The 12,424-nt window shown below is 57.1% G+C and overlaps 1 protein-coding gene and 1 long non-coding RNA gene across 5 annotated transcripts in view; one reads left to right on the top strand and one right to left on the bottom strand.

The window, feature by feature from the left end:
- The window catches only part of LOC106726854, a 27,728-nt gene extending 17,515 nt beyond the window's left edge, over positions 1-10,213 (bottom strand). The window contains exons 1-2 of the long non-coding RNA XR_001362973.1: positions 10,202-10,213; positions 443-451 (exon numbers count right to left, since the gene is read on the bottom strand). This is a non-coding gene — a long non-coding RNA (uncharacterized LOC106726854). The remainder of the gene's footprint in view (positions 1-442; positions 452-10,201) is intronic.
- Positions 1-11,481, top strand: part of CD82 (CD82 molecule) — a 67,110-nt gene extending 55,629 nt beyond the window's left edge. For all 4 annotated transcript variants that reach the window (XM_014543306.1, XM_005870744.2, XM_014543307.1 and 1 more), the window contains 4 exons: positions 6,669-6,770; positions 9,521-9,742; positions 10,013-10,096; positions 10,610-11,481. In XM_014543306.1, coding sequence (XP_014398792.1) covers positions 6,669-6,770; positions 9,521-9,742; positions 10,013-10,096; positions 10,610-10,687 — 486 coding nt within the window. In that variant the 3' untranslated portion in view covers positions 10,688-11,481. The remainder of the gene's footprint in view (positions 1-6,668; positions 6,771-9,520; positions 9,743-10,012; positions 10,097-10,609) is intronic.
- Positions 11,482-12,424: the final 943 nt, after the last annotated feature.

Raw genomic sequence — 12,424 nt, forward strand, 5'->3', positions numbered from 1 at the left:
TAGGGTGCCGGGCAGTCCACCTTCTCACCCCTGTGTGCTTCCCCATCTCACAGTAATAAAGGTGGTGCCCATCTATGGGCACCAACCACACGCCAGGAGCTGACTTCATAATTCGACACACGTTTCAGTTTTGCAAGCATTTTCCACTTCAGGAAACCGAGGCCCAGAAAAGCAAAGTGACTTTTGGTCACGGTCACCCACAGGTTAGAGGTGTCAGAGTGGAGATTTCCCTCCGCTTCCTCTGACTCAGGCCCACGCCTCCCCCGACACCACGCTGCCTGCCCACAGGATGGTACAGTCTCTGCTTGGCTCACCACCAGGAGCTACACCTCGGAGGTGTCGCCGGCTCCAGAGCAGGGCTTGCGGGGAGGATCGCCTCTCCTGACTCCAGGCTAGACTCTGTCCCCTTCTTTGCCTGCTTCACCACCCTCAGGCTCGACACCCCCCTCCCCTGGTCCCAGCCCCCTCCCCTTGGCCCACCTCCTCTCTGGAAGGCAAGGGAAATTTTCTGGCTTTTCTGGGGAAGTTCTGGCGCCACCCTATCGCCCAAGTTGGAATGAATGATTTATTTTTTCTTTCCCGGCACATTGTAAATCCCAGCTAAAGACTAAACATGCCCTTGATGGTGTTTATTCCTGCAGATGAGGCCCAGCTGGGGAGTGGGGGCGCTGGGAGCCTGAAGGGAAGGCCTGTTCCAAGGCGGGGGCGGGGGCCTTCTCCCCCCTCACCAGGCCCCCTGGGCAGGTGGGAGGGAAGGAACCCCCTGGGCTGCCATCTGTGTTTCCTGCCCCTCGCTTCCAGCGGCCACTGTTTCCAGGGCAGAGCCGAGGGCAGCCGGGTCCTTGGACAAGGCATGTGGGCTCTCCAGCCTTGGGTTCCTCGATTATAAATCAGGATAAACCTGCCTGTCCCCCCCCCCTCACCCAGGCGCACCAACTACAACACATTTATAACATACAGCGTGGTGGCCCAGCCTGGCTCCAGAGTAAACCACCCATGTTGGAACCTCTGCGCTGAGACCCTCAGCACATTCCTTAGCCTCTCTGGGCCTCAGTTGCCTTGTGCGTCAAATGGCAATAAGCAATTGTCTGCAATTCTGAAACCCCAAACCACTTTGAAACCGCTCTCCCCCCCAAACACACACACACACACACACACACACACACACACACACACACAACATTTGCAGCTCATTTGGTGGCAAAATGGACCCAAACAGAAGTGGAGCTCTTTGTGGCCTTTGTGTACCCCATTCAGGTGTCCCCGGGAAATGTGAATGGGGGAGACTTTGGGCTGTGACACAGCCTGATCCCTGTGTGAAACTTGGGGGATCTCAGCACCAGAGCACGTGGGCCCCAAGAGCCACCTTATAGGCCATGGCGAGGGGGAAGGGCTCAGGGTAGTACTGGCCCCGAGCAGATGTTCGCTGGCATCATTGCAAGTGTGATTGCTGTTGTCACCATTATTAACTTCATTGGTGCCTAGTAAGGGCTCAACAAATGGCAGCTGTTCCTGTTGTTGGTGTCAATATTGATATTAGCAAGGACTGTGGGACCAGGAAGTGTGAGGTTGAGATTCGCCTGGCTGCTTCCTCGCCTGACTGTTGATCCAGCCTCCATTTAGTGGGCAAAGGGCAGGTCTGGGATTCAGGGACCTGTGCTGGAGGGTGGGCTCTGCCACTGAGTGCTGTGTGTGTTCAGACAGCTTACCCGGTCTCTCTGAGCCTCAGGCGACCTGACAGTCTGGGGTTCTGACGTGTTCCCTGCAGGCAGTGGAGGGTGGGAGGAGGTCAGGAGGAAGGAAGTAGGTTGAAACCGCTTCCTATGACGTGCCGGGCACTTGGCTGGCTGCACTCACGTAGTGCACACTTCTCACCTGCCCAGCAGCCTGCACAGATGAAATTGCTGAGGTTCTGAGGGGTTATATCAAGGGCTCAGGAGAAGGCCTGGGGGATGAGAGCTTGACAGGGAAGGGGCTCGCATGGTCTGGGTGGGAGCTGGGGGTGGGGGGTCAGGACACTGTCTGAGCCGACTGCTCCGTGGTCCTCAGAGAGTGTGGTCGGGAGAGCTGTGATCCTTCCTTCTCTCTCCCCGAGAGGCCCACATAGGCACTGGGCACACGTCCTAAGTTACAAGTAGGAAAGCAGGTTCCTCGGGGACCATGCGAGTCTGTGAGAGGCCCGCTCGCTGAGATGAAACTCCCTGGGGCACTGGTTTGCAGGCAGCTGGAGCAGCACAGGGAGAGGGTGCCCTTTCTCTTCGCTTTAGGGAAGGAAGTGTCCAGGTTGTCCCTCTGGGAAGGGATCCCAGGGAAAGTGGGACAAAGACTTGTAGCACCTGCGGGTGCCGGGCTGCACGGGTGGCTCCAGCACAGGGCCTGCCCTCAGGACCTCCCGAGGTGACCGGGGACATGACGTGGCCTCCTGCTGAACTCGGGGTCTCTGGCTGTTTGGATTGCAGTGGAATTTCAGGGAGACTCCGGCGGTCATTAAGAGTGAACATGCCATCCCTCCACATTAGCCCTTGCAAAGGGTGCCCGTTTCCTCTCAGGACACCGGGGTGAAGCCTGGAAGCATTCAGCCACATGGCCCATGGAACCCAGGGAGAAGACAGGAGAATGTAGCGGTTACATTGCGTCTGGGGCACCCATTCTAAGGGGAGGGGTGGGGAACCTTTTTTCTGCCAAGGGTCCTTAATATAACTCACTTAATATAAATTTACTAGAGGCTCAGTGCACAAAATTCATGCACGTGTAGGGTCCCTAGGCCTGGCCGGTGATCAGGGCCAATCGGAGCCTTTGGCTGCCAGTCGGAGCCTTCCTTCATTCCGTGCCACCCCCTGGTGGTCAGCACACATCATAGCAAGTGATCGAACTCCTGGTCTCCTGGTTGAACTCCTGAGGGGACACTTTGCATATTAGCCTTTTATATATATAGATGTTGCTATGAAAAAAGCTCCTAGATTTATTGAATTTTGAGTTCCACCTGCGGTTGCCATAGCAGGGCAAGGCCAAATGACTTCGTGGGTCTTATATGGCCTGTGGGCAGGATATCCCCCACCTCTGAGTTAGTATTAAGAGTATGGGGAGAGGTCTGGACACCATCTCAAAAGGGTGACCAAAGGAACCTAGCAACTTCCCCTGGAAAGAAGAGGGTAAGGGGAGACATGGCCTGGTCTCCAATATCTGAAACATCATTGTCCTGGGAGAGAGCGATCTGATCTGTTCCCCATTGGGCAGGAAAAGGGAGGACGAGAACTAACACGAATGGTGGAAATCATTTGGGCTCAACTTAAAATGAATTGCTTCTATCAAGAGGCCCTCGACCCTGTAATGTGCTGTTTTCTGAGGTATTGAGTTCCCCATCAAAGGGAGCATTTAAGTAGAACCTGGAAAAGTACGAGAGGGATTCTTACGTGTAGATGATACACTGGATTCAAAGTTCCCTTCTAATTTAGCTCTCTGTGCAAAGTCACACCACAGGGTGAAATAAAGGCACAGCATTGGTGGGGAAAGGCAGCAGGGAGGTGTCCATCTGGGGGTCGGTGGAGACAGTGAGTGGCTTGTTGTGGTTCAGGTCTCAGGGTTCTGGAGCGGCTCATATCAGCTTACAGTCATACCTTTGCTGCCTGCAGCTGTGTGGCCGTGGGAAGTTGTTCTGACCCTGGGGACCTCTGTCTGCTCTCCTGGAAATGGGAGGATGGTGTTGGGCAGGACCGGAGCTGGCTTCTTAGGCACATGACCCAAGCAGTCCCGCAGGGTCCCGCACTTAGAAGGGTCCTGTGCTCGGCCTGATGCTTGGCTGCTGCTGCTGCTTTGAAATTCTTAGTCCTTTTTGAGCGAGAGCCCTGCATTTCTGTCTTGCACTGGCTATAAAGATGCGGTTCTTCCTGGGCAGGACTCGATCGCCGGTGGCAATGACCCACTGAGAGTAGCCGGCTGGCCGCAGGCTCAGCTGGGCCCAGGCATCCCGAGGCTGCCAGCAGGTCTCTCCCTCTCCCTCCTCCACTTTCTTCTCAGGCGGGCTGTCCCTAGTGGAGCCCAAGGTGGCGGCCCTCGTCCCATCAGATTAGTAGAAAGAGAGAGCCTGTGTGTGTGACCATGGGACACGTACTCATCCCTGAAGCACCCGCCTTTCCAATGGTGTGGAAGGCATTAAAGTGGCAGCCTGGGTCTTTGCCAGCCCATAGCAGCAGGGATGTGGGGTGGGGGGAGGCCTGCCAGGCACATGGATGGATTGAGGGGTGCTGACCCTTAAGGAAAGGACCTGTTATTTCAAGAAGAAGGGAGAATGGGTGCAGGGCAGTCAGGAACCACAGAGGCAGCCTGCAGAGGTGAAGGAGATGGTGAGCATCCTCTCTATCTCCCTGCTCCTCCTGGTCTCAGGAGCAGCCTGGTTGCCAGGGTGACCTCCCTGGGCTCCCAACACAGCCTCGGGATTGGGATCCCAAGGCATCAGCTGCCAGCTGAACCGGCCCCTGCAGCCGTGGTCCCTGGGGCTCAGCTGTGGCCTTCAGTCACATTCTGGGCTGGAGGATGATATGGTGTTTCCATGGAAACCACCCAGTGTCAGTGGAAAGCACGCGGTTTCCATCACCTTTTCATTTCGGGAGGGCCTGAAACAGGGAAGTCCAGGCTGCTGCGGCAACCACACTGGGGTATAAATGGAGCCTGGGTCCGTGGGGGAAGGCCGTGAGAGGATGTGGGGGAAGGCCGTGAGAGGATGTGGGGGAAGGCCGTGAGAGGATGTTCCCCAAGCAAATGCCTCGGGGGAACCCCCTTCTTTCCACGCCTCAGTGATCATCCGTTCACGGGGGCAGAGGTGGGGAGCAGAGATGGTGGGGCAGAAAGATACAAGATCTGCAGGTGGACAGCCCCAGCTATGTGGCAGGGGCCCACCACTAGGCTTCTCTGGGCCCTTCTTAAAGGTGCTATGACCCACTTCAAGGTATAGCCATATGGTTAAAGTGCCAGTAGAGCTGAATGGGTAAAAGCTTGGGTTTTCGAATCAGGCCTGAGTTCAAACCTCAGCTGTTCTACTTGTTGGCTGTGTGACTTTGAGCAAGTTAACGAACCCCTCTGAGCCTCCTTTTCTACATCTCTAGACTGAGGGAACGAGGTCAGTACCCTGACCATAGGTCTGCTCTGGGGATTGAAGTGCGATGCCGCATGAAAAGTGCTTAGCACAGCACTGGTGCAAAGCAAGCATTCGGTCCATGTTAGCCACTGGGCTTGTTGTTACGGACCAGAAAGCTTGGTAAACTGTAGAGAGCTCTGGGGAGTAAACAAGAAGCAACATGCAAATGGTTTTATCAAGGGGAAGAGGGCAGAGCGAGGTCCTCGGCTGCTTTCCCTGGGTTAGTGACGAGGCCCAGGAGCCAGGGCCGCAGGTCCATCCTGAGGATGTGGTTTCTCTGAGCACAGCAGGCGCGGCTGCCTGTGGGGCGCTGGCGGAAGTCCCACACACAGGATTCAGAGCCAGGCTGTGAAAGCCCCTGCCTGGAAGCACCTGTCCCCTCTCCCTAATCCCCTTTCTCAGGAACTGAGGGCAGGTGTGCAGCTGTCCTCGGGGCCGCTGTGCCTCTCGGGCCCTTCGCCTGGGGTGACCACAACCAGCCTGTGCATGCTGAGAAGGGCCTTGGGCAAGGTCCGCGGGAGAGGCCAGGGGGGGCCAGGCCAGGGCCGGCTCCAGGGCCCCTTCCCACATGGGGCCGTTCTAGTCTCTGGGGAAAGCCCTGTCCTCAGCCACCTGGGCTGGTTTCAGGTTGCTTCCCTTCGCACAGCTGACTCGTTCCTGAAAAGCTGCTGTAGTGAGGGCCTCAGTTCAGGGCCCCAGTGAGAGGTCTTTGGGGTGAATTCTTTTGATCCTGCACGCCTCACCTGCCTTATTTGTAAATCAGTGTCTCTCTGCATTTAGTGAAAAGCGGGTGTACTTTTCTCTTCTTCATTGTGGGCCTCTGAATTCCTGAGCATGGCGACCAGCACTGCCAGGATGTGGATTCTGTGGGGCCCAGGGCAGGTGTGAGGGTAGATAGGGTGCGTGCATGAGGACTGTGGGTGCGTGCAGATAGCAGCGGCTATGAGGACTGTGGGTGCGTGCATGAGGACTGTGGGTGCGTGCAGATAGCAGCAGCTATGAGGACTGTGGGTGCGTGCATGAGGACTGTGGGGTGGTGCAGATAGCAGCTGAGGACCTCGTGCGTGCATGAGGACCTCAGGGTGCGTGCATGAGGACTGTGGGGTGCATGCATGAGGACTTCGGGGTGCATGCATGAGGACCTCGGGGTGCATGCATGAGGACCTCGGGGTGCGTGCAGATAGCAGCGGTTCTGCACATGTTCCTTACTGTGGACACTGCACACCTACTCTGGCCAGGCTCACAGACACAATCCCTGCTCCCATGGAGCTGATGTTCTCAGTGGGGAGAGGAGGGGGATGATAAATCCTGGAAACAAATGATCATGTCATGACAATGCTATGGAGAAAATACAAGACAAGGAGGGCCTGGGTGGGTGTGGGGGGGGAAGGGATGCTATTCTGTAGGGTGGTCCAGGAAGGCCTGTCCCCGGGCTCGGGGGTGAGGGAGGGGGGGAGGTGGTTTAAGTCGATGTGACCAGAGGTGGGCATGGGTTTCCAGAAGTCAGACCTGACCCTGGCTCTCCTCTCTGCAGGTGAAGCAGGAGATGGGCAGCATCGTGACCAAGCTCATTCGGGACTACAAGGACGGCCAGGAGGACAGCCTGCAGCAGGGCTGGGACTACGTGCAGGCTCAGGTAAGCTGGGTGGCGAGGGGTGGCCAGCGTGAGGCTCCGGGCCTGTGGGTATCTGTGTGTCTGGGTCTGGTCTCCGTGTGCCTGTATGCACCTGACAGACCACGTTAGCGACTTTGTGTGACTGTGCATCTGATGGGGTGGGGGCTCCTGGCCCCTCAGCCACCACCACAGCTCCTTGCTCAGGGGCCCCGGGTCTTGGAGGCTGTCCATGGCTCACAGTGCTCCCACCTGTGGCCAGAGAGCAGGGGGTCAGCTCTCGGCCCTCTCACCACAAGCCAGGCTGGCCAGTGTTGTGAGCTCTACCCTGGAGGTTAAGAAACGGGGTGCCAAGTCTGAATGGAGGCTACCCCTTGGGAGGAGCCCTTGGGAACTTCTGGGGTAAAAGGAATGTTCTAATCATTGATCCAGGCGGTTAGGCCGGCATGCATATAAAACCCACAGATGGCATTTGTGTACTTTAGTGTAGTATGTGTATTCCACCTGAATTAGAGTGGGAGAGGCAGAGACCAATGACTGACTAACAGAATGAAGGACTACATGACAGACAGACTGGCATGCTGACTGAATGACTGATGGAATAACTGACTGACGGAATAAATGACTGACTGAATGAATGAATGAATGGCCGTCTGACTGGGCTCCCAGCCTGCCCTGGTGGTGAGCCAATCATCACACACACATCGGCTCAGTGAAAAGGTCCCGGCGGCCCCCTCTCTTGTGGGCCCTTGGCCAGGACTCCTCCTCTGGGCGGCAGCCTCCTCCTCTCCCCTGAGGGCGCTGGGCACAGCAATCACGTAGGACCTGCTGGCACCGAGTGACAGTGGGAGCGTCTGGACACGGAGGAAGGACTTTGTTCAGGGGACGTGGGCACAGTTTTCTGAGCTGGGAAAAGGGGAGGGTGATGTGTTTGGCCCGAGTGCCTCACGGACTTCCTGGTGAGGACCAGGTGAGGCCAGGTAGGAGGGCCTGGGTCACCTGGAGGGCCGGGCACACACAGGAGGCTGCTGTCATCACACCATTCATTTGACCCACAATTCCTGAGACGCTTTGCTGAGATTGGAGGGAGTCGCTGTCCCAGGATAAACAAGTGCCACCTTCCCAGGAGCCTGGGGGCGGGAGAAGCGAGTCCCTTGGGAGCTGAGGAGCATCCCACCGGGGAAGGTGGTTGGCTGGTGGAGGTTCCCTGCAGCTGGCAAGGCTCTGATTCTGATGTCTGTCAGACACCGCCTGAGAAGGTGGTTAAGTCAGGCTCTTGACGACTGGGATACGAACTCTGCCCCTTCCTGGCCAGACCTCTGAGCCTCAGTTTCCTCGTCTATAAAATGGGGCTATTGATCCATACTCATTTGCATATTTATAGTATCATTCGTGGGATGAACTTTTAAAGCCCATGGCACTTAGGCAGCACTTAGCACTTATGTGGTGATGTTTTATTCGCCATGCACAACCACTGAGACACAGGGTGGGTGGGTCAGGGCAGGAGGTGCTGGAGAGGAGGGCTCCGCCTGGTGCAGTACAAGGCCGAGGAAAGCCGCCTCCTTTTGTGGGAGGATCTCCAAGGTGCCAACCTTTCTGCTAGGCAGCGGTTCTCAACCTGTGGGTCGCGACCCCTTTGGGGGTCGAACGACCCTTTCACAGGGGTCGCCTAAGACCATCGGAAAACACATATATAATTACATATTGTTTTTGTGATTAATCACTATGCTTTAATTATGTTCAATTTGTAACAATGAAATTGGGGGTCACCACAACATGAGGAACTATATTAAAGGGTCGCGGCATTAGGAAGGTTGAGAACCACTGTGCTAGAGAGAAAGCAGACAGGCAACTGCAACATAAAAAGTACAACCTGAAGCCCCAGAACACCCGAGATGCTTGGCATGCCCTCTGCTGGCCACCGGGCTGCCTGTCAGGGACTCATCACTGAGAAGGAAGCAGGTGAGGAACTGACCATGTGCTGGGCATGGTGGCACGCAGCTCACCCAGCTCGCCCATGCAACTCATTTAATCCTCCCAGGGATCCTAGCATAGTGGTTATTGCCATCCCATTCTCCAGGCGAGGAGTCGAGCCCAGAGGAAGGCAGCGGCTTGCCCGTGCACAGGGCAGGGCCAGGATTGGAAAGGAGCCCTGCCCCCACTCTGCTGTGCCTTCCTGGGGTATTTCCAGCATGGGCCCAGCCCCTGGCAGTGGGACTGGCCTTTCCTGAGCAATGACTGTGCACTCCAGACCTGTGCTGGGCGCTCCGCCTGCCTCGTCCCGTTTAGTCCGAGTAACAGGGAGTTAGAAAACGTATTACCCCGTTTTGCAGATGAGGAAACTGAGGTCAGTACTTTGACCAAAGCTGAGCAGCCGGTAGGTGGCTGAGCTGGGACTTGAACCCCGGAGCCTGACTCCAGACCCCACGCTCTTAGCTGAATGCCATCTGCTCTCCTACTTGTCCCCCACGCCCGTGTTCTGCTTTTCAACGTGAACTTCCCTCCTGTTCTGCTTCATATTTTTGCTGGTCCTGATTTTTTTTCTTCCCACTGTTTAGCAGTTTATGGCATGTGTTTCCCAAAAGCCCCTTTAAATTCTTTGTGGCTCACAGAAGCCGAAGTGAAATCTAAACTCGAGTCCTGGAGGTGTGGCTGGGACCAGGGAGGCCTAGAAGTAGCAGATCCGAGCCTCTTTCCAGGCGGCCCCACCTCTGCCAGGAGGGCAGCCTGCCTGATGGGCCTGGGCATGAGCATCCTGTCCCCTCTCTGCCCAGGGCAAGTGCTGTGGCTGGGTCAGCTTCTACAACTGGACAGAAAATGCTGAGCTCATGAACCGCACCGCCGTCACCTACCCCTGCTCCTGCGAGAAGAAGGGGGAGGACGACAGCCCCCTGGTGAAGAAGGGCTTCTGCACGGCTTCCAACGGCAACGGGACCCAGAGCGGCAACGGGACCCAGAGCGGCAACAGTCCCGAGCAGTGGCCTGTGTATGAGGATGTACGTAGAGGGCGGTGGGGTTGAGGGGCTGGGCTCGGGGACACCCAGGCTCGCCCGGGCTCCTGCTCCATCCTTTCCCCTTCCTTCACTTAGTTGTTCCTGCCTTTGGTCCATTTGTCTGCTTGTCATTTGTACCTTCATTAACTATTCACTAATATATCTATTCCAGATACGCACAGACCACTCTGGGCTGGGGGTGGCCCCCAGTGGTTCTGCATGATGGGGTGAGGCGCGTGACGCGGGTGACATGGCTGTGTTCTTCCCTCACAGGGCTGCATGGAGAAGGTGCAGTCGTGGCTGCAGGAAAACCTGGGCATCATCCTAGGCGTGTGCGTGGGCGTCGCCGTCATTGAGGTCCGTGTCCCCTGCCTGCAGCCCTCCCCAGGCTCTGTCCCCGGGGATTGTCCCTGCTGTGCTGATGTCCCGGGGGAGGCCCTGCGGCAAGCCTGGCCTGAGCACTGTCCCGCCCTGGCCCTCTGCCGCCTGAATCTCAGGCTGGTCACGAGGCTATAGCGCTCTCTCTCTCTCTCTCTCTCTCTCTCTCTCTCTCTCAGTCTCTTATTGATTTCAAAGAGGAAAGAGGGAGAGAGAGATAGAAACATCAGTGATGGGGAGAATCATCGATAGGCTGCCTCCTGCACGTCCCCCCAGCCCACCCTGGGGATGGAGCCTGTAACCTGGGCATGTGCCCTGACCGGGAATTGAACCATGATCTGGTTCATAGGTTGATGCTCAACCACTGAGCCATGCCGTCGGGCGAGGGTCCTCTTACTCCCTGTGTGTGGACCTGGACAGTGGGGTGCTGCCCTGGGGCCTCTGGGGGCTGGGCAGCCCGCTTCTGCTGACTCTCGCCCTCCCCCTCAACAGCTCCTGGGGATGCTCCTGTCCATCTGCTTGTGCCGGAACGTGCACTCCGAAGACTACAGCAAGGTCCCCAAGTACTGAGGCAGCTGCTGTCCCCACCTCCCTGCCTGTCCCCCAACCTCAGGGCTCCCAGGGTGTCCCTGGCTCCCTCCTCCAGGCCCGCCCCCCACCTCACTGCCAAGGCACCTGTGCGCCCCGTGCTGCTGGAAGTGAGGGGCTGTCTGGGGCCTGGACGCCTCCCTGCCTTTCTGCCTCCAGCCTTGAGCCCGGCTGCACTGTGGCTCCTCCGCTCGCTGCCTAACAGGGTTCTCTGAGCAACTCAACGAAAACCCTCCCTGCAGCATCTCTGCGCAGGTGGGCTGGGTTTCTACCTGCCTTGGGGGATGTATATATTGTATGGGGGGAAGTGTATTAAAAATGGGGGGCGGGGTAAATAAGGCACCCTGAGCTGTCAGGGGACTACCCACTGCGTGGGTCAACTGTTTTCCACTATAAGGCTTATACCGTTGGCTTTCATATTTTTATTAAAGGTTGTGGGAAAGGGTAAGCTTTACCTGACGTTAGGGACGGCACCTCTCCCCCAGGCCTGACCCAGCCCCACCCAGGCAGCTCAGATCTGCCTGGCCCAACTCCTGGGAGCAAGGCCTAGATGGGCCAGGCTGAAGGGGGCTGGGCCTGGCCCTGGGCTGCTTAGGGCATCAGAGGGGTGTGTCCTCAGGGTGTGGCACAGAGCTGGCCCTGCCTTTGCCGGGACCTGAGCTGTTCAGGAGTGGGTGGGTGAGGCTGTGCTCTGTAGGGTGAGGAGGGCTCCGAGCACCGCTCTGTAAAGCGCGCTGCAGATCTGCAGACTGACGATTAAAGAGGATTTGTAAGAATCTGGTCTGACTTGGGGATGCTGCGTCCCGGGCCCGGGAGGGCCAGAGGGGAGAGAGGGGGTGTGAGTGGAGTGACTGGGTCTGCAGGGAAGCGTGGTGGCACCCACTACTGTCCCCAGGGCAGGGCCCTTTCTCGGCATCTCTGGCCCCCTCTTCAGTCCCGTGCCTTGGTCCATCAGCCCGGCTGCCCATGTGGCTGGAATTGGATTTGTATATTGAAACAGGTGTGTATTGTACCTCTAGGTTCCTGTTTCTGAGACCAGGTGCCCCCAGAAGGTACAGAAAGTGGGCTGGTGAGGGAGGGGTCGGTGAGGTTGCAGGACAAGCCTGGCCTCTATCTGAGCATCTGGTTTTGACAAAGGAAGGAAGCATTTTTGTATTAAAGAGATGTGATGGCGTAAGATGTGCAGAATTCGGGAGCTTTAACAATGCAACGTGGACCTTAAAGGAAGCTCTTACTTGTACACCGAGCGTGAGCCCGGGACTCCCCAGGCCTGGCTTCACCAGCCTGCACCGCGCTGTAAGGCCTGTCACGGGAAGTCCCTCTCCGCTGAGATGGGGGTGGAAGTCGGGGGGGAAAAGGTTGACATAGGAGGCCACTTGCCCCACCACCTCCTCCTCTCGACCTCTTGGGGCCCTGGGAGAGGCGGAGGGGTTGGGGTGGAGGGACTTGCCTCCCTACAGTCGGGCAGCAAGGTCAATGGATGGGAAGTATTCCAGAAGAATCCACCAGGTGGCGCTGCTGCCCCAGCCTAGGAGCCCCAAGTTGCCCTGGTTACTGCAGGTTCCTCACCAGGCCTGTGGTCTCTCCTTCCAGTGGGGGCACTGGCAAAATGCAGATGCCAGGGCCAGGGAATTCTGACGCAGCCATTCTGAGCGGGGACAAGGAATCTGCATTGTTAGCAGCCCACGGAGGTGGTTACTAAATCACATTACTTTAGAT

This window comes from Myotis brandtii, unplaced genomic scaffold (genome assembly GCF_000412655.1).
Source record: "Myotis brandtii unplaced genomic scaffold, ASM41265v1 scaffold324, whole genome shotgun sequence".
Lineage (NCBI taxonomy): Eukaryota > Metazoa > Chordata > Mammalia > Chiroptera > Vespertilionidae > Myotis > Myotis brandtii.